At 42.9% G+C, this 25,016-nt stretch overlaps 1 protein-coding gene across 4 annotated transcripts in view; it reads right to left on the reverse strand.

Moving 5' to 3' along the window:
• ARHGAP21 (Rho GTPase activating protein 21) overlaps positions 1-25,016 on the reverse strand; it is a 194,878-nt gene that overhangs the window by 129,931 nt on the left and 39,931 nt on the right. For all 4 annotated transcript variants that reach the window (XM_088457850.1, XM_088457849.1, XM_088457847.1 and 1 more), the window contains exon 2: positions 3,905-4,084. In XM_088457850.1, coding sequence (XP_088313976.1) covers positions 3,905-4,084 — 180 coding nt within the window. The remainder of the gene's footprint in view (positions 1-3,904; positions 4,085-25,016) is intronic.

Consider the following 25,016-nt stretch of genomic DNA (forward strand, 5'->3'; position numbering starts at 1 on the left):
TTAATCCTTCCCTCACCATCACTTACATCAGGAACTCTCCCACACTTGGAAGGCCAAAAACACCCAACCTACATTTATATACAAATCAGGTGTCCTACCGGATATCCAGGTGATAATTAGACGCACACGGGGAAAGCAGTGTCCTAGGGATACCTACCCCAACGCATCACAATAGAACCATGATTGAGGCAGGAAAATGCACCCTGCTGGGTGTCTATACGATAAAGACCCAATGGAGGAATTCAATCGTTTCTCCGTTCAGATGCCCATTCGCATTTAATGCGCCTAAAAGCACTGGGTTTAGCAGCGGAAAGCAATTTTCTAAACACATCTTGTTCTACCCCCACATGCATTTACCTTGAGAGAACAAACTGAGGATAGTCTACAATGATCTATAACACAGCTATAACATTAGTTACTATTCACTATAGTTAACAAAAACTATCAAGTCAGTGGGTTCCTGGCCTAAAGCTGTCCGGACACACAAATTCGGCTTTGTGGCACTAAATGGTTTAACTACTAGGAAGTTATGATAGGGGGATATATAATAAAATCTATCATATAATGAGCTAAAATGTCTATCCCCGAATCGTGCAGTGGGAACCTCCTCCCAGACCACACTGCCGCCAGAGACATACAGCGGTGACTGCTGCCGGGAAAACATGGCGGATAGACAGATTGGGGAGGCAGCGAGAGAGAGAAGGGGTGGTGGAGAGAAACTACTGAGAATTACAGGTCACCATCAGATACACTTTACAACACAAAAGGAAGTAGGTTATTTTTCTTATCCATTAAAGTGGAACTAAAAGGAAAATTACTTTTAAAAAAAAAACAAAAAAAAAACACTTATTTGGTGTAACAAGCATCGATATAAGCGAATATACAAAATTATGGAGTGTAACGACATAAAAGGCAATAAAAACACCTTGAATGCATAAACTAACTTATTAGCAGAGAGTATAGAAGTACAGGTTTAGTCTCCCATATACAAATATTCCGAAATACGGATTTTTTTTGGCATGACTGGGATAATGAAACCTTTGATTTTTGATGGTTCAATGTACACACACTTTGTCTAAGGCACAAATTATTAAAAATATTGTATAAAATTACCTTCAGGCTGTGTGTATAAGGTGTATATGAAACACAAATGAATTTCATGTTTGTACATAAACTTTGTTTGAGCCACAAAATTATTGAAAATATTGTATAAAATGACCTGCAGGCTGTGTATAAGGTGTATATAACACATAAATGTATTCTGTGTGTATATTTGGGTCTCATTCCCAAGATATTTCATTATGATATGCAAATATTCCAAAATACGGAATATTCCGATATCCAAAATACCCCTGGTCCCAAGCATTTTGGATATCGGAGACTCAACCTGTATATGAATAGAGATGCTGTATGGACCTCATAGAAAACATAGCATCAGTAGTCAGTATGTTCTGAACAAATGACTAAATAGACGGAGTTAGTCAGCAATGGGCATTCCAGTTAATTCCACATACATAACAGTATAATAAAACTAAATATCATGTTTAATTGGGATGTACAGTTAATAAACACACAAGCACAGTATTCTATATAAAATCATCAACATGTCTTCCCTCACACTCTGATGTCTCCAACCTCTTAGAAAAAGGTACCTAAAATTCAAATAAAAATTTGCTAACCAGCCGACACATTCCTGGACACAGAAGCAATGCAGGGAGGTCAACCCCCAGTAAATCCCCATGTGACGTCACTTGCTCCCTCGCTGTAGTAGAGCTGTCCAACAGACTAAGGGGTCTATTTACTAAGCAGTGTTAGGAGATAGAGTGAAAAGTGATAAGAAAGTGATAAGGTGCCAGCCAATCAGCTCCCAACTTTCATTTTTCAAACACAGCCTGTGAGATGACAGTTGGGAGCTGATTGGCTGGCACCTTATCACTTTCTTATCACTTTCCACTCTGTCTCCTAACACTGCTTAGTAAATAGACCCCTGAAGAACTTATGCATGCTCATAATGATGCAGGGAGGAGTACAGAGTGTGGCTGCTGCTACTATAATAACCCAATGGTATCTCCAACAAGCAAGCTGCAAAGCTTTTACAGTCTACAATACGTAATAAATGCTATAAGACAGGCACGTTAACTAAACCATATATCTCCCCATAACCAGAACTTTCCAACATGCGTGGGCTGTCGTGGTGCTTTTTCAAACTAATGAGAAGAATGGGACACAAACCCTCATAACAATGCCATCATGGAAAGCTGTAGAATGTTCATTTAATTATAACAAAGAAATAACTGTTAAACCAGCCCTCTGTATTGTGATGGATCGTTTGTACCAGATGAGCTGGACAATAAATAGCATTTAAGTTCCAGATATTCGTAAAACTTCAAGCCAACCTGCAGCATTTTCCTACACTTGCTTGGTGTCCTACTGCTAGCCTGATGTGACCCCTGGCAGCTAACACAAGGGCATGTGTGACACTATGAAACCGGTGTTACCTTTAAGAAGATGTAGAATGATGGACAGCAAAGTGCATTCTCAGCTGTGTTATACTGCAGGTCAATGAAAAGAAATTTAAGAGGGAAAAGTGCATGGTGCTGAGTGTCTGCTTTTGCCACTGTCACAAAAGTGTCACACGCATTCAATGGGTTTCAGTAGAGGGCGCAAGAGAGCAGAGCAGTTGATAAAGAAAGATAAAAGCATAAGACATAACCAGAGGGTTAATAGCAGAACATGCACTTAGCGTGTGCCCTGCTCCCTGCAGCTGCTCAAAGGGCGGGCAGACTAAAAGGAGATGAGCCCATGGGAGCAGGAGGTGGCAAGGGCAAAACCATTCACAAGTCTACCAGATTCCTAATTTGTGCAGGGGACATTCAAATATGTAGAATGATTAATACTATATAGCACAGACACAATAAGCAAGACAGCAAGTCCACCTGCTGTGCTTCAATGCTATCCCTGGTTCAGACGGCAAAATGGCTGCCACGACTGTATGGTGGCTAAAGCACTTTAAGATGCGGGAGGCAAACGTTAGAGCAGTGTTGGCTAACCTTGACACTCCAGCTGTTATGGAACTACATAACCCAGCATGCACTGCTACAGTTTTGCTATTAGGGCATGCTAAAACTGTGGCAGGGAATGCTGGGATATATAGTTCCACAACAGCTGGAGTGTCAAGGTTAGCCAACACTGCGTTAGAAGATCATGTCAAATGTTGCCTCAGCTAAGACCTGAGCTTTCCGACATATGTTATGAAAGGCGTACATGTGATAATGACTATGATACAGTTACTGGCTGTAACATCACTGGGTGTTGGCAGGACATCTGGCAATTGGTACAGGTAGCCATAAAACAACCAGAGCCTGGCTGGCGTGATGTTATAGGAGACCTTAGGACTGGAGGTGACTGTTACGGCCTGTGTGTGCCGGGGCATCTGCTTGGTGCATTAAGGTCCTAGGCATGACAGAGGTGATCTGGACAAATTTTGACCAACTGGGTCACAAGTACATGTGGCCAAATGTGCCACCACTCCAATTACCTGGTGTGCGAGATGGGCAGCAGGATCACCCGGTGTGGGGCCATCTTAAGAATTGTCCTACAACATTTGCTTTCTGACCTGATTAAGTGGTCTACAAAAGTGATCATGGTCAGGTTCATGTTCATAAACCAATCCCTACTTCAAAGCATGATCCTCAATTTTCCCTCCATCAGTACACCATCAATGTATAAGAAGGGAATCATAGCACGATACCAGGGCACTGTTTAGGGTAGCTGGTCACTAATTACTTATTATACGATCAAGAAGCCCCTGTGAGTTAAAATGTTCTACTAGATGATACCTTGTCCTAGAAGAACACAATATAAACAGGTGCATGTGTTACTGACCGCGCATGACCAAACTTACCTTTATAGACGTCTGAACTGCTGACTCTGGTGGGTAAACAATGAAGTGCCTTAACGTAAAGCCGAACCCCTCGGAAGCCCTATTCAGCATAACAGTCTTTGGGCCCGGCCAGGAGAAGGCTTCCTCCTCCGACGGCGATACCATCGCACTCTGTTCTCGCCCATCTTTGTTCTTGGACACCTAAAAACAGAGGACAAGATATATTAAACATAAAAAAGTTCACAACAACCTCAATAGTACAATAACAAGAGTTACATAAGAAAATAACCAGAAGTAAACACAAAATATGGGCACTGGGCTATTGGATAAGACAATCCAACATAAGCACAAGAAAATGAAGGCACAAACTCGATGAGAGAGTCATTTATTGTACTTTTGTATTTAGAGGAGATAAAGTGGACAGCACCAGTACGGCAGGCATCCCTTTGTTCCATCGCATCAGCCATGTACATAGTACTACATTCAGGCGGCAGCTGCTACACTGGCTCAGATTTGACCTTATGCCCTATATCCCTCCCCCTTGAAAACAAGCCCACATTCTGCAAATTCTGTCACCAGAGATAACAATCTCTATCTTGAACAAGTCATTAACTGGCACTGGGTTACTACAGAAAGTACATGCGCCAAGCAAACAGGCGAGCTGCATATCTTATAGGGTTCTGGAGTGGAGTAACTTTATGGAGAAATGATAAACAGCCAGGCATCGTAAAACGTAAATCGGTCATCATTGCTAAATTCATTATTTTAAGAACCTAAAAATTCCGTACCAAGTTGTGCAAGCTATATCTCCAATTTTATAGCAGCCTCCTTTTAAGACTGTGATAGTACACGTGTTCTGCTTTTCCCCAATTATTTCCCAGTTGAAATAGTTTATAGCATGGTATTTAATGGTCTATGTTAGCTCTCATATCTGACACGCTATTGAACATCACTAGAAGGTCATTATTTTTCTGGAGCCAGATGGGATTAAAAGACAAGAGCACATATCACACAATAGAGAAGCCTATTGTTTTGTACTATCAGCATATTGTTGACTATTGCTAAGTTGTGCCTATGAAGTCCCAGAGAGAAACTGGGAGTAAGAACAACCCACTTCATGTTGTCTGGTTGCTTTCATACAATTAAGTGAGCTGTACAAATACCATTCAGTCTTCACTCAATGACAGCACACCACAAAGAAGAGCAAAGCCCCTGAAATTTAAATAAAACAAAAGAATTTAGAGTATAAGGTCAGAAAAGGCGCATAAAGCAAACATTACTTTAAATAAACAATTTCACTAAAATAGAAGACCACAAAATACCAGTTAGTAGTCCATCAATTAAAATAGTTGAAGCTGTAGGTATGCAATGTAAACAATTGCATCCAACTAAACACAGACAGCACAGACGGTGTAATGGTTAGCATTACTGCCTCACAGCACCATACCTCCCAACATTTGAGCATACTAAGGAAGGACGCGTGTGCGACCGAAAAGGGGACTGTCCCGCTGGAAGGGGACAGAAAATCGGGACTGTCCCGCTGGAAGCGGGACAGTTGGGAGGTATGCAGCACTGATGTCGTGGGTTAGATTCCCACCATGGTCCTAACTGTGTGGAGTTTGTATATTCTCCCTGTGCTTGCGTGGGGTCCCTACGGGTACTCAGGAATCCTCCCGCACTCCAAAAATATACTGGTATGTGTTTGAGCATGTGGTAGGGAATATAGCTTGATGTGAATGGCCAAATATTCTCTGTAAAGCGCTGCGGAATATATGTGCGCTATATAAATAACTGGTAATAAATATAAATAACTGGTAATAAATAATAAACATATAAGCTTACATTAATCTGCCTACACTGCTGCTGAAAGGAATGGACTGATAGGTTGCTATGATGACTTGCATCAGACATCATTGCACCATGACGGAATAACTTTGTCCAGTGTGACCCGCACAAAAAAAATATATTTGAAGTTTATTAAACGATCAGATGGGGTCTCTTTGTAACCAAGTCATTAGGTATGTATCAAATAAGTATTATTAACAGCTCTTAGCAGCTCAGCCTCAAATGCAAATGAATCCTGTAAAGTGAACCTGACAACCTACGTACAAGTGGAGGCAGCCATGTTGTTTCCTAGACAAATATCCATTAGAATATTGGTGCTATAGAAACTTTGTGCTTCGCCCGTCAGTGGCGTTACTTGTTCCTTGTGATTGATCGACTGCTTTCATGGCGTGAAGGTGATGTGCACACCAAGTGCATCAGCAATGTCACTCATTCCTGGTCAATCAATTTAATATGAATAATGGGTCATCTCACCAAATGTGACCCAGGGAACTAGGTTCATTTAATAGCTATGCGCTATAGAACAAACATATTCTGGGCATGAGGAGAGCGGCATCTCTGCATAGCACCCATGTATACATTATTCCCTGTGCTTAGTCCAATGTTATCTCACTTCTGCAACTGTGTCTTCTTATCATGTACACTACAATTACAATGCACTTCTATCAGTGTGTGGTAAGCCTGATAGGCCAGAGAACTGATGTGGGCCTGGCTGTACTAATGTAGTATTAATACATATATCAACAAATTATGTTACAGCCACACTGACAGTTAATCACACAAAAATGATTTACAACACCATCAGCATATCATAGTGCCCCTCAGTAACGGACAGCGGTTTATATCTGTATCCCAAACATTACAGTACTTGTCATAATACACACAGCGGAGGCGGCTTCACCTAACATACAGTGATGTCACTACTGACATCATTGAGGCATGAGGCACTGACTTGATAAATCTAGCAATTTGTGCCTCAACATCTAGTCAGCAGTTCCCGGGTAACAGGTTGCATTTTCCTGTTAATTAGTGCTGTCCACCAAACTGCTGCCTCCACTGTGTTTAGGTGACATCTTGTATCTAGTATGAATTGAAAAAAATGATGTCAATACAGCCCTCATCCAGTACTACATATTGCTAAATACAATACTGGTTTCATGAAGCCCTGGGTTATTTCAGCCACACAATTTACCAACACGATATGTGTGACTTTTACTATCAAGGCCGGATCCTGTGTAACCCCATCTAACTGCAAAATGCCGGAGACTCCATACCCACGTGAGAGGAACAACATTGGGGAGGGCACGGGTGTGAACATTATAATCATCCCTATATTCAGTTACATACAAATGTCCAAAGCTTCATGACCAAACAGCACATAACAGAAGCATTCCCCTTTTTTTTTTTTAGATCACAGACTATGGAGAGCATTTGTGGAGAGTATTCCGCAATGATACTGACAGGAGAAGAGTTAAGGTGCGTATCCGGAATGGGATTGAAATGCCAGTGGCTGTTTAGCCGGTTCAAATCTCGACAGCGACAGGTAATTACCCAACCTCCCTTGACCCCCCCAACTCTAACGCTCTCTCAGTGGTGCCTAACCTCCCCATTAGTGTCTAACCCTAACCTACCCCTGGGGGTGCCTAACACCCCCCCCCTTACCGCTCCCTAAACCTAACCCTCCCAGGGGGGGGGTGCCGAACCCTAACCTCTCCCTGGGGGTGCCTAACCCTAACCTTGCCCCCTAGGGGTACCCAAGCCTAATCCCCCCCTTGGAAACCTAACCCCGCTAGACTCCCTAATCCTAACCCTCCCAACCCACTGCTAATGCTAATTCAATTGCTCATTTTAATCGCCTAGTGGATAAGTGCATAAGGTTACACTTCAGTTCACGCCACAGCAAATGGACTATGGAGCCAACCAATAATAAATATAAATATATATATACACACACACACACATATATACACACACACTGTATGCTATAAAACATTAAAGTGTACCATCCCCAACACACAGCGCAGGCAGCCATTTTGTGGGCTGGACCAATATTCCTTGGAGATCAGCTTATCCATTCACAAGGAATTAGGCATTGTTACCACTTACAAAGTGCCAACAGTTTACGGAGCGCTGTACTTTGAGACAATCGTCCAACGATATGAGAGAGAATGTAAACCCCTACTAAGGAGCACAAGGTAGCCATTTGGGGAACCAAAACGATGGCTTTGGTAACCCTTTTACAGACTTTAATTAGACCGTACATCATTAGGAATTCACTAAAAACTATATACAGATGCCATTTGAATCACACACTATATAATGTGCGATTAATAAAATAAAAAGTTCCTACGATTTGTAGAACAGTCATAATTCACGTCTGCGATGCTTCCAACAATCCAACCATACACATTTATAAAAGGGACATGAGAGTCACACATATGAGGACATATTAATATTTACTCCCGCCATGCACGGATGATGGGGAAAAACTCCCCCGACTGCCGGTAAGATTAGTATAAATTTATGGGGGGGGACAAAAGTTTCTGTCAATGAAAAAAAAAAAAAAAATCTCCTTCAGCAGCTTATGTGCAGTTTTCTTAGTGATCTCAGCTCCATGATCTAAGGGAGACAAGTAAACAGGATCACCATGGCAACACCTAATACAGGCAATTTAGAATGCCTGTAATATGTTATTTATAGAGCATGATTTCTACACAAGCAAAATGAGCTAGCACTTAAAAACAAACATGGACAATATGGTGTTATGTGTGGGGTTTGCTGTTTTATGAGAAAACTGTGCTTAAACTGCAGGTGACAAAACCTTTTTCTAGTTCTCCTCTATTGGCAGGCTGCATGGCCTCTGAATAGAGCATAAACACCAGCTCCCTAATGGGCTGATCACATTGCATTCAATCCCTATGGCAACAAGGCAGAGAAGCCAGTGTTTGCTGCGGGTGGGTGGGAGGGAGGCTGCGGTCTCCCTGCTAGCACTGTGGGAAGAACATTTGCAGTCTCTGGTGATCACGGCCTCCATAGCAAAGCACCACCTGAGACAGCTGAGGATGGATCATTTACAAAGCACTGATCCTGAGCCCCAAATGCAATTTACAGGACATAAGCTACTTTCGCCTTTAGAAATCAGCCTTTACGTGCACTACTTGCCAGCACATAGCACACAGCCTGAGCCCAGGGCTCATGTCACACGAGAGCTAATACGTTTACTGCAGGAATTTACTGCTACAGACCTAACACCACCGTGCAACATTGCTATGGCCTAGACCAGTTATTCCCAAACACGATCCTGAAGGCGCCCTATCAGTCCAGGTTTTAAGGCTATACATAATTGAATAAGCCGGGTGAATTAATTAGTCCCTCAATGATTTTTAAACCATCTGTGCCCAACCATGGATATCTTTAAAACCAGGACTGTTAGGGTGCCTTGAGGACAGTGTTTGGGAACCGCTGGTCTAGACAATGTTTTGCAGTGGGATGTAGTTGATTTACCGGCGGACTAAATCCCACCGATCTATATACCGACTGCTAAAGCCCAAAAGGGGACTTAAAATAGGCGTTGACACCTATCTTAATCCGGGGGAGTTAGGGCTAGGCTAGGGGAAGCGGGGAGAGGGTTAGGCGCCACTGGGGGAAGTTAGGGTGCGGGAAATGGGGTTTAGGTACCACTCCAGGAGTTTTAGGGTAGGGTTAGGCACGACTAAAGGAGGGCTGGGGCAGAGAAGAGGGGGGTTAGGGTACTTGCTAACGCTAGTCGGCACCGTAGGAACATAAGAATTTCACCATTGGGTGGTAGATATGGGCTATTACCAAATTTTTGCTATGAGGTCCATAAGTGGCTAGTTAAGCCCCTCTAAATACCCCCCCCAACCTCTCCCAGCGTGTGCAGGAACAGAAGCTGCAAATAAACCCATGTAGCCATTATTTGCTGCTGAAATTTATTGTCTTCCAAAACAAACGTTTATCACAGTGATTTTCTCATTTCTCTTTATTTCCAGCAGTTAGAGAGATAAATAGCCATGATTAAATCCGGGCAGCAGCTGCACCATGCTATGGAAACCCCTGGGGGAAAGAATTACGTAGGTACCAGACAGGGTCTTATCCAGCTCATATGATACTAAGCCACACGCTATGAGTTTCCCCAATCAATAAAAGAACTTGCTGTTAGAATCCAGCTGCAGTGGAAAGACCTGACGTTAGAATACATACCATATATGAGACGCATCACTGTGTTCCAAAAACAGAATATGCTATGACACTTCAAGCTAGGTCATACGGAACCACAAGTCTCAGCACACCCATACGGCAAGCTTGGACTTTGGGCCCCAAACAGCCAGTCGCTGGGATCATGAGTTCCACAACTGTGAACAGCCAGAAGTGATGGAAGTTGTAGTTCAACAATGCTAGAAAACTACATATTTTCAACAAACCAAACTGTGCCTGTCTGGTAATGACGGTGCGGATGCATTATCCATCAAGCTATTGGTATAGGGAAGCGGGTTGGGGTTACAGGTGTTAATTTCATAAATACAATATCCTACGTTAAGAATTTAGAAGTCAATGTACCATATTTCACTGTAATCTGAGTCCTCTTTTACAAAAAGGAGTCACTGTTACATTAATGTGCACACACCAGATTGTACAAAAATATACATGACAGGTCAGAAACGTTTTAAGACACATGCTGCACGGTTGTGCGGAAGCATGCTTTGCCCCGTAAGATTTATAGTACTCATCTGGACTGACTGCTGTGTAATACCCCCACAAGGCAGCATATGCATTCTATGCACAAGACCTTAAGCTGGGTACACACTCTTGTTTGCAGACTGATCGGGTAAAACTGTCCTGATCAGCCGTGCAGTCTGTCCCCAGTGTGACCCGTCAGCCACGTACACACTGTGCAGACATAGCACAGGGTGTATGGGCTTCTATGGGATCGGGAGGTCGAACCGATGAAAATTAAACAGTACATAAGATGCGACCTCCCGATCCCGACCGTTGCAGGAGCGTTGAAAGCAGTTTATCGGCTAACGCTCCTGCATCGGGACAGCGTACACACCTATACGATCCAACGGCTGTTCTTTATCGATATTGGATGAACGACCCGATGATTGTATAGGCATGTACCCAGCTTTAGTCTGCGAAGATACTCAAACATGGTTAACATTAAGGAGTATATATAAAAGTGTTCTGCAAAAAAAGATCTTAGAAAGCATCATACTGTAGTGCTGTGATAATATCCTGCTAGCCCTGTAATAGCTTTGTAGTAGGTAAGTAGGAACTGCAACAACTCAGCCACCCAAAAACCGAACAAAACATAAATAAGGCTTTAATAAATATATATATATATATATATATAAAAAAAGCCAACCATTTAACAGTAACGGGCAGTCAGAGTTGTGGTATGCTTACTTTCCCGCCTACAATGCCAACCATTTGTGGCTTGTTCAACGCTACCTATAGATGGTCGGGTACAGCTATCATGTGAATACAGATTGAGCTAAATAAGTGTAGGAGTAAACTCATGGCATGCAAAGCGTTCATAACAGCCAGAGGGGATTAGACAGCAGCTTCAAAAATGTTTTTCTACAAGCCTACTGCTGCCCGTCCTTGAAAACATGGCTGTCCTCACAAATAAGAGGATAGCTGCATAGCTCTAAGAAATAAGAGACCATGACACTAATGTAAACAGGTCTAGGTTAGAAAAGACCCTACGACACACGCACACCACATAGCCAAATACATTTTATAGCATTCTCATTCCAGCTCGCCACGCCAAGGCAGAACGGCACAGCAGCATATCTCCCGGAGGCAATGGAAGCGTTTAACTTTGGGAACCTTCTGTCGTGGGAAAAGGGGGTGCTCAGAGATGGAAAGACATCAGAGATCCAGAATACCAAGGCCCACAGCCTATGACACCTGGTAATTTTATTGTGCACAGTGTTGTGCAGTCTTAGGAAGGGAATTGAGATTGTCCCACATGTTGGATTTCTCCAATCCCTCGACCCCAACAGAACAGCGAATTGCCCCAATACAGACTAGATATGTACGGGTCCATAATTCTCAGGGAACATAAGCAGAGGCATCCTGGGGCTGACACATCCATGCACAGATTTACAACGGGATTTTACACATATCTTACAAAAATTGATGTCACTATGAAGACAGACCAGGCCCTGGCAGGGCTCAGACAAGGACATCTATAGGAGGCTTTGGTTCATGTTAGGTCATGACAGCTTGAAACCAACCTTACTATGTTCTCGGGTTTCTAGGAGAGGTGTTGCAGAATATTAGAATACACTTGGGGTACGGAAACGTTCTGCAATTCTTTATAGGTTTCATTTCTCTAGAAACCTTTATATCCGTGCAAAAGTAAAATGTATGCTGTGCAGGAGTGGTAATGTGCAGGAGTGGTACTGTGCAGCTGCTGTATAAAATGTGCAGGTAATAAAATGAATACCAAGAAAAGGAATAAAATCATTTAAATAGCTCAACCTGTGCTTGTCTGGGAGTGGGTTTTAAAGTATTATTTACTTGATAGAATGTCTGGTTCTTGCAATCTCCAGTGGCGTTTGTATGGCCATTCCAAGCATTTCTGCCTTCTCTAATGTTACAGGCAGATTCAGTTGTGGTCTTCAGGTCATCTGCACACAGCTACAGACACCCTGGCTACCAACCGGCTGATGTTTACTAAGTCTGTGGCTGAAAAATACCAACCGCAGCAGGACGCAGCCCAGCTCTCTGCCTGACCGGTCATGTGTCTGTGTAATGTGCAGCAGGTCAGGCCATAATCTCCAGGAGCCTTTGAAATGTGTCCTGTTATATGGCTACAAGATGCATTCCTTTCTATTGCGTCAAAAAGATACTCGGCAGATCACACCAGTCAGCAGAATTTACACCTGGGCAGCCTGTATATGCCCCGTACACTTTTGAATTAGTTAAAGGGAAAAACATATAAAAACCAAAAAGCCCCCAAAATTGTGCAACATGGAAAATGTATAGTATTTTCTCTATAAAGCACCCAGTTAGCTATTGCTGACAAATCCCGTATTTATAGCACTTTGCAGAGAATATTTAGTCATTGTGGCAGCACGGATGGTGTAATGGTTAGCATTACTGCCTCACAGCACTGAGGTCTTTAGTTCAATTCCCACCACGGCCCTTACTGTGTGGAGTTTGTAATATTCTACCTGTGCATGCGTGGCCTTCTTCCGGATACTCCAGTTAACTCCCACACTCCAAAAATATATTGGTAGGTTAATTGCTTCTCACAAAAAATTATCTTGGAGCTAATCAATTGCCTGCGCTATACCACATGCGACTAGCGGATTTCTGCCAACACCATCCTAAGTTGCGAGCAGATATCCTCACTAACTAGTGCCTTGGGGCATCATGGCAATATGTCTGCAGAGATATCTGTCCATCGGCTGTGCAGCACAGCCAACGCGATAGGTCTGTGAATGATCGACCAATATATATTATGTACCCAGCATAATGCTGGATATATTGGCCGATCAGTGTGTACCAGTGATATGACTGAACGACGTCGTTCATAGACATATCGTGTCGACTCTGCTGCACAGCCGATGCCCAATAAATCTGCAGTTCTATTGGGGCATCGTGCGGTGTGGACGGGCGGTGAGCCGCCCGTCCACTTGCTACAGAGGCCACGGGGAACGGGGCAAGACACGAGACCCGCAGCCAGATGACAGATGGTGGTTGTTCGGTGTGTATGCACAACCATCATCTGCAGATATATCTGTTAGGTGTGTACCCAGCTTGAAACATTCAACCAGCACATATAGGTGGTGATGTTCAGGTGTCCACGTACTTTTTTCTATGTAGGGTAAAACCATTTCTAGTACCCTGCCACCTTCTGGCAATCATTTTATTGGCATGAGACAAAACCTCAGTTATAATGGGCTGATACTTTAGGGGATAATAATTTGAATTTGATACTATGGGCCGTATTCAATTAGAAGCGAAAAGTCAGTTTTGTCGGTTTCAACTTATCCCTGTATTCAATTGTAGCGTATTTTTGCCGCAGCGTAACAGCCAGCACCTATGGGACAGGCTCCCTAAGGATAACTGCGTAAATTAAAAAAAAAAAAGTACTTTCATTTTGCGGGCAAAGAATCCAAAGTTGGGTTACAAAGTTAAAAACTAGCAAAATAGACTCCAGGGGGTCCCAGAGTATGCCCCGGTTGGTTTTTGATTGCAGGTGGAATTTTCAAGTTTTTTACAACTTCAAAATATGCTAGTACCCATTTCCATGTTCCCCAAATTTAATGGGACTAGTTATTTAAAAAAAAAAAAACCCCTCCAAAATGCTATTCGTCACCACTTTTTTAAAGACGCAAAATAGCACCTATTGAGACCATTTAAAGTGGCCAAACACCTTCAGCAGGGCTATTCGGTGGTACCCATAGTGATCCCCCATGTCAGCGCATCTTTTGAGGGGTATCAGGCTGATTTCCCCAAAACTGACAGAACTTTTCGCCGATTTCAGTTTCTCTGGGTCCCGTTTTCGCTTATTTGGAATTGAATACGGGGATAAGCGGGGACGAGCGCGATACTTTTTCGCACCCAAAACCAGCAACGACGGTGAAAAGTCCGGCAACGGACTTTTCACTTCTAACTGAATACGGGCCTAAATCGAAGAACAGACCTTTGGATCATAGAACACAGAAGTAACAATATGATCATTTGACAACTTCAGGATCTGCGAGGAAAATCCCAGCAACATTGGGTAACGTTATAGAATTGTCCTAAGACTCTGAGTAATTTGTCATTATCTACATTACATTTATATATAATGGTGGGGTGGTGCTCTGCATTAATAATAAAGCAGACTATAACACACTAACATCCCTGTAAAGCCCAACACACACGAATGTAAATATGACCTATCAGTATCACAGGCAAATAATAGCAGACGCTAAGTACCCATAGAGGAAATTCTCAATGCCTTTGTTGATATAGCAAAGTGTTTTCGGTACTGACTGATGGGATCTGACAGATGGAGAACGGGCAATCGGGGGCAACACTCTCAGAATGCCACAGGCACACACTACCGCAGCGGGCACACACTGTCTATGACACGGTCACCTTCTTACTTTATTTTCCAGTCTAATTATTTGTAGAAGCAGGTGTGATAGGTGTCCGATAGCAGACAATTAGCCAGATACAGCAGCATGTGAGGACTGAAAAGGACAGAGATCACTGGTGTGGATGGGCAGGAAAACGATGCCCAGCTGTGTTCTGTAATCACTTTCCTACTGCGCTAACAGGCTGCAACTGAGCCGGATGATCAGCACGGATAGACTGGCTCCCGTCCAATCTCGTCACCCACGTCTGGCTAAATTTAACGATAACCTGTTGCAGTAAGACTGATCCGTGCGTGACCAGCCTTAAGCTGGGTACACACTATACGATATGCTGATCAATCCTGCCATCCACGATGACCATCGTATAGTGTGTACCGCCAATTCAACGTTTGATGAATTGTGTGGGCGAATCTTCTCATCTGATGCTGCAGACGGACTATGCGGTGTAGTTACATTAAGCATGTAATGATATATCGCGTTGTTGCGCGGAAGATTTTGCAGTGTGTACGTCGATGTGATAGATCGATACATTGCATCTGCGCGTTTGCTCGATCTACACTCCGCTGAGGCGTGTACCCAGCTTTAAGCGGGCCATACATCTACCGCCACGGTTCCCTATTCACCCAATCCGATCTGCCAAATGGTGATTAAAACAGTTGATCTTTTTTTGGTTGGAATCAGTGAATCAAGGATTTTCAACATGTCGGCCTTCCCCCGATTCCCGTGTCGGCAGAACAGGCAATTGAGGCAATATGTCCCAGATGTATGGGCCTCACTAGGCATTGCCATGTAAAAGATGTGTTATACTGGCCATACATCAGCAATTAACTAGGGCAATTCCCTGTTTCACCGCTTAGGGCCAATTAGCAGCCTTTATTTAGTGATTTTCGCAAAAAAAAAAAAAAAAGGGTTAAACGGCAGATTTTCGCCAAAAAACAGACGAAAATAGGCGAAAGAGTCAGGACAAGCAGGAAATTGCGTCTGTACCCCAAAAAATGGTTGACGTACGTCGGAAAATAATTTAGAAGTGTATTATTGGCCGTAATAAAAGTATTTACGGTACTTAAATTGCGTCGGTTGGCGGTAATTTGCATATACGAAAAACTTAAAAAAAATGATAGAAAGCAAATTTTTTTTTCCAGGAAACTACTGTTCCTCCCCAAGTACATTAAAATGGATGCAAGTATATTATCGTTTCGTAAAAGTGCACTTTTAAAAACCGTTAAAAAAGAACCTGCTGCAACCACGTACGATGCTGATGCAGCCATATAGCCCCCCGAAATACCAGACCCATTACGTTAAACACATTTTCAACAAAAAAATTTTTTCCCTCCAAAAATTTGACCATGGTTTTTCGTCAAATTAGGCAACTTTCAAAAAAAACATTTTGGGAATTTATCATTGGAGGGAGGGGGCGGGGGTGTCAAAGGGTTCTAAAAAAAAATAAAAAAAATAGAGATTTTGCATTGTTTTTCACCTGGTCTGAGATGGTGAAAACTTTTTGCCTGTTTTTTGGCGAAAATCTGCCATTTTATGCGTTTTTTTTTTTTTTTTTAGAAAACTCGGCTGATTTCGCTGCTAATTTAATACGATAAATTAGATGTAATGGGCCGCATTATGTGGCAAATGAACTCAAGACAATCTTGAGCAGCTATTGTGTGATCTGAATCAATATGTAGGATAATAAAGCCTACTCAGCTCACTAGGAAACAGGCTTAGGATACAAACGGTTGATGCGAAAATGAAATACCATGAGCCTAATACTTAAAAAAAAAATTGTACCTGAATTTGTTCTTTTTCATCAAATTTTAAAGCAATATAATAGCAATATAATATTCACAACACTGTGATCATCTCAGATATAACTCAGGTCTCCAGAAACTTTCTCCGTGGTACAGGTTTAAAGAAAAAATATATATACTACCACCATAAAATACACACACTATGAAGACACACAGGCTCTGCCAATAGGTAAGTAATGATAATAAATGCAACACTTGTGGTAACTCATTTGGTACCCGCGGTATCATAAAAAGTATAATAGTATTTTTAATCCTCCAAGATATTCCCCTTATAAACATGTAATTTCAAACTGCACTTTAAGTTATTTTTACAAAATAAAATTGTGCCATAATTTTCCTTTAAAAATCCAGATCAGTAAGGAGGGAATTCAATTCGGTGCGTTGTTGATAGTGGCGCGGGGGAGTGGGGGGGTCCTGGAGCTATTCATTTCAGCGTGCTGCTTATTCCGACAGAAGTTACTTAGGAGAATGTCGGTTCTCGCAAAGGAGTCGGTATGTAATGCCGGCTGCCGGGATGCCTGCTGTCAAAATACTGACAGTGGCATCCCGATAGGGGTTGGGTAAGTATACTACCCCCCCCCCAGTGGTGCCTAACCCTCCCCACTATGGGTGCCTAACCATAACCCCCTGCTAACTACCTAACACCAACCCCGCTGTGCTACCTAAACCTAATCCACCCCGGCCGCGGGTAGTGCTAAGGGCGCCCCAGAATTACCTCGTTCGGGCAGCCGTCCTTCTGAATTCCGGCGTCGGGTTTAAGATAGACATCGCAGTACCAACGCCCATCTTAAGTTCCGTGTCGGGCTTCCCCCATTGGGATTTAGACTGGCGGACGCATAACTACATCCCTAAGTACAACCTGGGTGTTTAGTCGCGAGAACTGGCATTCTCCAACTAAAGTACCGGCTGTGAGGATATGTACGCAGCGCTAAGCTGGAAAACTGCCTCACGGACGGCACTTTAGTCTGATTTCTCCTTGCACCCTCCCAATGCTTTTCAACTCCCACTGAATTGAATCGCCTCTAATGATTGATAGACAGACTTTACTGAAAACAGCACGTATTACAGGTCTGTACCACATTGGACTAGAACAGCTGTCAGCAACAAGTGGCACTACAACTTTTTTGGAACTACACCAACCAGCATGCCCTGCTACAGTTTCACCATTCCTTAACAGCAAAACTGTGACCGTGCATGCTGGGAGGTGTAATTCCACAGCAGCTGTAGTACCGAAGGTTGCCTACCCCTAGACTGGAGTATACACTACAGCTCACAAATGGTACTGGGCCATAAAATAATCAATTTTATTTATTCTTTGTACACAACATGTGACCTTCATAACACATTACAGGGAGGTCACAAAGTGCCAGCAGCACATCTGAGATCAGAGAAGGGGGGACCTGTAGTCTGAACCACATAATCCTCCTCTTTCCTCTGCGGGAAAGACATGCCTGATTCCTCCTTACTCCACTGAGAGAATGGAAGCCATGCTGTAGGCTGGCCCTGCTCTTAATCCTATAAACAAGTGCAACAGGGTGATGGATGGAAAGCTCTCCGTAGAGTAGTGGTGTGCCTGTTGCAACAATACACTTTCAATTGTTTCCAGCCCGACGGAGATATTCAATTGTTGCTCCTGTGGGGCGCAATCAGCTGCTGGCGCACCATTTCTTAAACGGGCGAAAAGTGACCCGTCTGGGCACCCAAATGGCAGTTTTCGCTATCAGCACTTTAATTGGCATCAATTGAATAGCGCCCCGCGTTCTCCCGTAACTTTAGATTGGAGATCAGGAGCGCTAAAATCAATTGAATTCTGTCCTTAGCGTTCAAAAGCTGGTGAAAATCTGGTCACCCAGAACGCACTGGAATGTCCGATTTCTTTCTAGCATGTAACACTTATTTATCTTAAATTTGAAAAACCCACAGATATGTTAATACTAATTGGTTTGCTTCTTTCATTAAATGTATTTTTAACTTATTACTGAGATTAAGGGCAACATGCGGCTCTTTAGAAGATTAGAGGGTCACACGATACCCATTTAGTATCAGGTTGCCCATCACCTATATAGTACCACCTTACTATATATCCCCATTCTGCATAAGCGTACCATCGAATAGAAGAGTAAGCCGTGATGAAATAGAACCTCCACAAAAGGATGACCCGGTACCATCCCCCTCTTACTTCATTACCCCAACAGATCGTGGTTTGGGGAACAATCAGAAATCCATTCAATAGGTAAATGCTCCTTCTGTATGTCTCATCCAGGAAACCTTAAACATGACCTGGTGGGTGGTATACCTAAAAAGCCTGCTCTAGAAACTAATTGGTCATAAAGGTTTTGTTCAGTACAGCCAATGAAATAGGAATTTTCTTGTATCGCTAGTATTACTTTGGACTCACACGCACCAAGCAAACACACACACACACACACACACACACACACAAATGATCAGGAATGAATGCAATTATTTCTGAGTATGGCCCTAAAAAATGTCTCAAAATCAATAGGTTCATACTGGCATGGCAGCTAATAGACATATCGGCCTTCGGTAAAAGTGGTGAGTGACCGGTGTGTGCGGACATAACCCTGCCACTTTGGGATTTTTGGTGCTCCATTCACAGATGCTGCACTGCTTGAGTTGATGATGGGGGCTTGGCCACACTATGTTTGGGACGTGACTGTTCTGCAGTCCCTGGCACCGGTGCTTTGTACATTACCCACTCTGCACCTTCACGTATCGGCAAATGTGGTTGGAAGAGGACGGTTATGAAAAGTGACTTGGAGAAGTGGCTGGATATCGTTCTAACTAGCTGCCCTTATATGCGCCCAATTGGGCAGTGATCCTGTTGTTCGAGTCAGAGACTAATCGTGTCGCCAGTACACAGAACAATTCCTAGAAATCTTATAACACTAAGGGTCCAACCTTTAAGGATATTGCCCATAATATACCAGTGGAATAAACTCACAGTAATTAGTCAAATACCAAAGTATTTGATAAAACAAAAACACCACATGATATTTATGGAATTTTTCAGACCAAAATAAATTGAAGATAAGGGTTTGACCACAGGGATGCTCTGCTCCTCTCTATATCAGACACTCGCAAGTAACCATAAACCCCAAAACGGCTGATAAAAGCCCAACAGCTTGTAGCTAATTAGAAAGCAATGTGACAAATCTGTCAATCATTAGCTGTGGTCATGGTTTAGGGACTTTTTTATATTGCAAAGATGAAAACTGTCCTTGCAACTTACTGCTTCAATGCGTAATTTAGGTACCGAGGCTCTTTAAGACTAAATTAATACTTTATTAGTGTATACAAAATAACAGGCGAAAACAATTACATTTCACCGTGAAGGTCACACACAGGCTGTAAAATTGAGCTAACACCACAGTGATTTTTGCTATGAATGGGCCAACAGTGCTGGGCTTTAAAGGCATTTCTCAGATGTAAGCAGTATTGTGCTCAAAGCCTAAATTACTATAATTTTCCCAAATGCATTTTTTTTTTTAATCTACAGGACTAAATTTTCACTCTACAAGAATTGCAGCACACTCCCCCAGTTTGATCACCAGCTATAGAGGACGATAGACATAGTAAATGTAAGTTGTTGTGGAACCACAAGTTGCAGCATTCCTGACCAGCCAGAAGCCAGCAGTGTATAGTGTTATGGTACGTTTCATGAGAGACAGAGATCCGAAAAGACTGTGCCCACAAAGACTACCATTTTCCCTAGCAGTTTCGGCATGAGCAAGCTGAAACTACAAGCTGAAATGTGCTGATCGATTCTGTAATGCAGCAGTCTCTCTACAGTAACGCCACCTTCTCCAAGAATGTGGCTGAATCATATACAAATAAGTAAAGGCAGGAGAAGGGAGTATGCTCCCATCTCTGTGATATTCCCACAAACCTTCAGCCTGGACATGCTCCTACAGAAGCCTGAGTGTGTATGTAAGATGCATGTTATTAATGGGCCAGCCCAAGCAGGAGGAGATTTCACACAAGTTCCCACAGGAGTCACTGGATCAAAGGCAATTATTACATCTGCACCAAACGCCCCAACTTATTTTCTTTTCTATTTTAAGCTTTATAACATATTGTGTATAGCTGAAGCCGTAAGTTGCATACAGCATTTGCTTAAACCAATTTGCACTCACGAGTAGAGAAACAATCCTAAGCCAGAAAGTTTATGATGAGACACAAAAAACACATTCTGTTATTCGCTAATGTTGGGACAGCACGGACAGTGTAATCACTGCCTCACAGTACTGAGGTCTTGGGTTTGATTCCCACTACGGCCCTAACTGTGTGGAGTTTGTATATTTCAGTCATTCACATAATTCCCTGACACAATGGAAATATTCCCCATGTCAGAAGCCATTTAACCTACCGGTATGTTTTTTGGAGTGTGAGAGTAAACTGGAGTACACAGAAGAAACCCATGCAAAAAAGGGGAGAACATACAGACGCCTTACAGATGCACCATGATCAGGAATTGAACTCAGGACCTGAAGTGCTGTGAGGCAGCAATACTGGTCACTACGCCAACCATGCTGCACAATTATCTATATAATTATAGTATGACTCCAACTTGCTAGACTATTTTTCTGGGTAAGTCAACTGTAATTTAATGTGATCTCACCGATTTATTTTACAAGGTGATCTGCAAACAAAGTATTGATTATTTTCTTAAATTATTCTCAGCTGCCTTAGGGTTGAAAAGTATTTATTTAAAGAGCAAGTAAAGCCGGTATTTAACATAGCCATACGGCAAACATACACACATCCCATCTCACAGGCTGCGGTGTTACCAAGCGGCACATGTACTATTGTATCCTTTATATGCAGATGTTCACTTAACTGTCATTCCTGTGCAACACGAACTCCGCTGAACAAGCAGCTGACTGACAGGACAGACAGACTTGCCTGGCAGAGATGCACAATGGGTATTATAGTTTTCACACAGGACAGACAGACTTGCCTGGCAGAGATGCACAATGGGTATTATAGTTTTCACACAGGACAGACAGACTTGCCTGGCAGAGATGCACAATGGGTATTATAGTTTTCACACAGGACAGAGCAGGCCCAGCAATGTAACAGCAACTCGGAATCTCTTTTTATTTAACTTTTTGGGACTCCATTAGGACATTGTCCTAAGTATGGGCAGGAGCGTCCGCTGTATAATGGAGTGCAGAGGTCATAATTTACTTTTTCAACAGAGCTGCAGCAGATGTCAGATGAGCACAAAAAGCAAAAAAAAAAAAAAAAAGTCGTCAGTTTGGGGCTTTAGTGTTCCCTTAACTATCCTGCAGCTCTAAGAGTTCGTTTACACACAGCTGGATTTCGGAGACGTTTGCTTTGCTGATGAATACCGATCCTTATGACAACTAGTCCTGCTTGTTGACACCTACATCTCAAGCACACTAACACGGATCGTTAAATCGAAGGCCTATAACATCTTCAGCAAATTTGAGTATTAGCCAGGGGTAGGTGGCAATGGGCAAGAACAGCTGTTGTAGGGACCAATGAGCCCTGTGACGCCTGCATGTCACAGGCAGTTCACAAGCAGCTTGCTGAGGGTAAACACATTGTAGGCGCATAGTTAAAAACGCGGCCATGTGAACGAGCCCTTAGGGTTACATATTTGTGGTTGCCTGCAATAGTTCTTGCAATAAAGTAATCAGCAAAAGTAGACTTGTCTGCTTAGTAAGTTCCATTGTAGTGAATAGGGAGGAGCAAGTTGTAACTCTCACAAAGAGGGTACAAGGCTGTTTATGTTCAACTACAAAAAGTACACTATATTTATCCAACTGGTTTTACATACACAGTATGCAAGTCCTTTCTTTCCTCTCGCTGTTCATGGAGCATTACAGATATATACAGTATAGAAAATAATATGTATTGGCACCAGAACCTGCAGCCCCCTTCCCCCCATTATTTGTTTCTACCCCACCCCCATTCTGTTACATTACGTGAAAATCTCAATAAAACTTTAAATCTAAATATGTATGTGTGTGTATATACACGACTGAACTACCACTCCGCTTCTACTATACCATGAGCAACAGACTGTTTCTTTAATTAAAGTCCCTGTTATTGTTTGATATATAGTCACCACATGATTCCAATATGAAATTGCTGTAACCACCTCTGATTTCTATTGGTTGATATAAGTCCCCCACTGTTAATGGATGAATTGATTAGGCATTCTTTGTAGAGGGTCTCGGCACAAACCAAGGTATACTGGATCCCCCCTTTCACACTGCCTGCAATCCCGCGCAGCAACCCGGGATACTGCTCAGTGTGAAAGGGTCTAGTTGAAATAACCAGGGTCGAGCGACCTGGCATTTCAACCGGTTAATGAGCAGGGTTGAACACTGGTTCAACCCGGCTCGCGGTGCAGTGTGAACAGGTAACTTGGGTCGATGTAACCCTGGACCTGTTCACAGCATGGTTGATCCTAGTTCCCCTTCAGCTACAGGACACGGACGTGACGTGGAGTGAGGGCGGAAGTCCGGTTCCATGCCCCTACAGTGCTGTTATTTTTTCTCAACTGAGCTATCTGACCACCAATAGTAAAAATTTGTACCCTCTCAGGGCACGGTGGCTCGATTCGCTCGCCACAGGTTACTAGCCACATGAGTAGTGACTGATAATGTCAGGGTCCTGTAGCTGAAGGGGATATAGTCACAACCTTCACAACATAAGAAGAGTCGGCACTTGGAGATTATCTCCGGTCCGACACGTGACATCGGTGACATAATCGACCTGGCAATAATCGGGTCAGGCCGCTAGTCTGAAAGGGGTCTCAGCCGGGTCAAACCTGGGATGGACCAGTGTACAAAATCCAAGGAGCTACCCGGCAATGCAGTGTGAAAGGGATAGTCATCCCCAAACTGAGGAGGATTAAGTTAGAATATTGTGCATTATTATTATTCATTAACTGTGATGGGCACAGCATGGCATTGTGGTAGGAACCTTAATTTAAGCACAATTTGTTGGCACGAGTTCATGCTGGGAACTGGATAATACAAGAGACTCTTTAGCTGGCACAGAGCTATCAGTGCAATGCTGTGCACTGGAAGTCCAGCTACACTATCTTTTAGATCCCAAATCAGTTATTATTATTATTATTATTATTATCGTTTATTTATATGGCGCCACAAAGGTTCCGCAGCGCCTTACACAGTACATAAATGAGCACACAAGAAAAACAGTTAATAGTAATACAAAACAATGCAGGACAAGGACAAGGTAATAAACTCAGCTGCAAAACACAAGCAGCAGTACATGAGCAACCAGGTGTTAGGTGCCGTTGTGGGGAGTTAGGAGTAAATGATACTATAAGTAGGGGGAGGAGAAACAAGTGAGGATGAGGGCCCTGCTCGTGAGAGCTTACATTCTAAAGGGGAAGGGCAGACAGACAGGGGCGACACAGAGGGGTAGATAGTGAAGAAGGAGCATGGAGCAGTGGGTTAGGATATGTGCTGCGGAATGTGTGTGTATAAGATGACCTGATGTTATGTAAAAATTAAGTCATTCATACATCTATCTCTATGATAGAAAATAGATTGTTTGTGTTATTTACATGAGAGATGTACAAAGTAAAGTAGAAGCACTTTAATTTGTGTGTTACATTTTAGCATCTATATACAGCCTGACAAGAAATGCAGCTATTATGGGACTGTCCCGCCATCCTAATACAGTAGTGACTACTTTAGTTCCAGCTGCTGGGTGCTATGCCATGCTCCTGTGAGTGGGTGCATCTCACATGCTAGACCCACTCACAAATGGGTGCAGCCATACATGATGTGGTCCCACAGGATGTTGCAGTACCCGGGCCCAGAATTTCTCTTGGCAGCCCTGGAGGTGACAGACAGAACGAGGAGGGAATGGGGCTTAGTAGTGGGGTAACAAGACCATGGAGGGAGGTGGTTGAGAGTGGAGGTATAGGAGAGGTGGGGGAAAGAAGCAGAGGGTTGGAAGCAGACTGATGAGAGAAAAAAAGGAAGAGCAGCAAGTGGAGGAAACAGGAGGGGGAAGAGAGGGATGGATAAAGTAGAGGATTATGTGGACATAGAATATGGGGGTTGTGTGAAGTAAGGGTGTTCATGCTGTGGACAAGGTAATAATTGAGCTGTAAACTGGAGTGGAGGCTGTGAGATATAGAGTCAGTGTGGATTAAAGTTGTTAAATGTTCAAAAATACATGTAAAGAACAGTGCTGCTAATGTATGAGCACAGCTCCAAAAGTGATATATAAAGGAGAGGTATGTGAGTAGTGGGTGCAGGAATTAGTTTTTAAACAAATGATTAAAGTGGATAGATGTGACACAATTGGAAAAGGCAATACAAAATTAATGAG

This window comes from Taudactylus pleione, unplaced genomic scaffold (genome assembly GCF_031769625.1).
Source record: "Taudactylus pleione unplaced genomic scaffold, aTauple2 ptg000788l, whole genome shotgun sequence".
Taxonomy (NCBI): domain Eukaryota; kingdom Metazoa; phylum Chordata; class Amphibia; order Anura; family Myobatrachidae; genus Taudactylus; species Taudactylus pleione.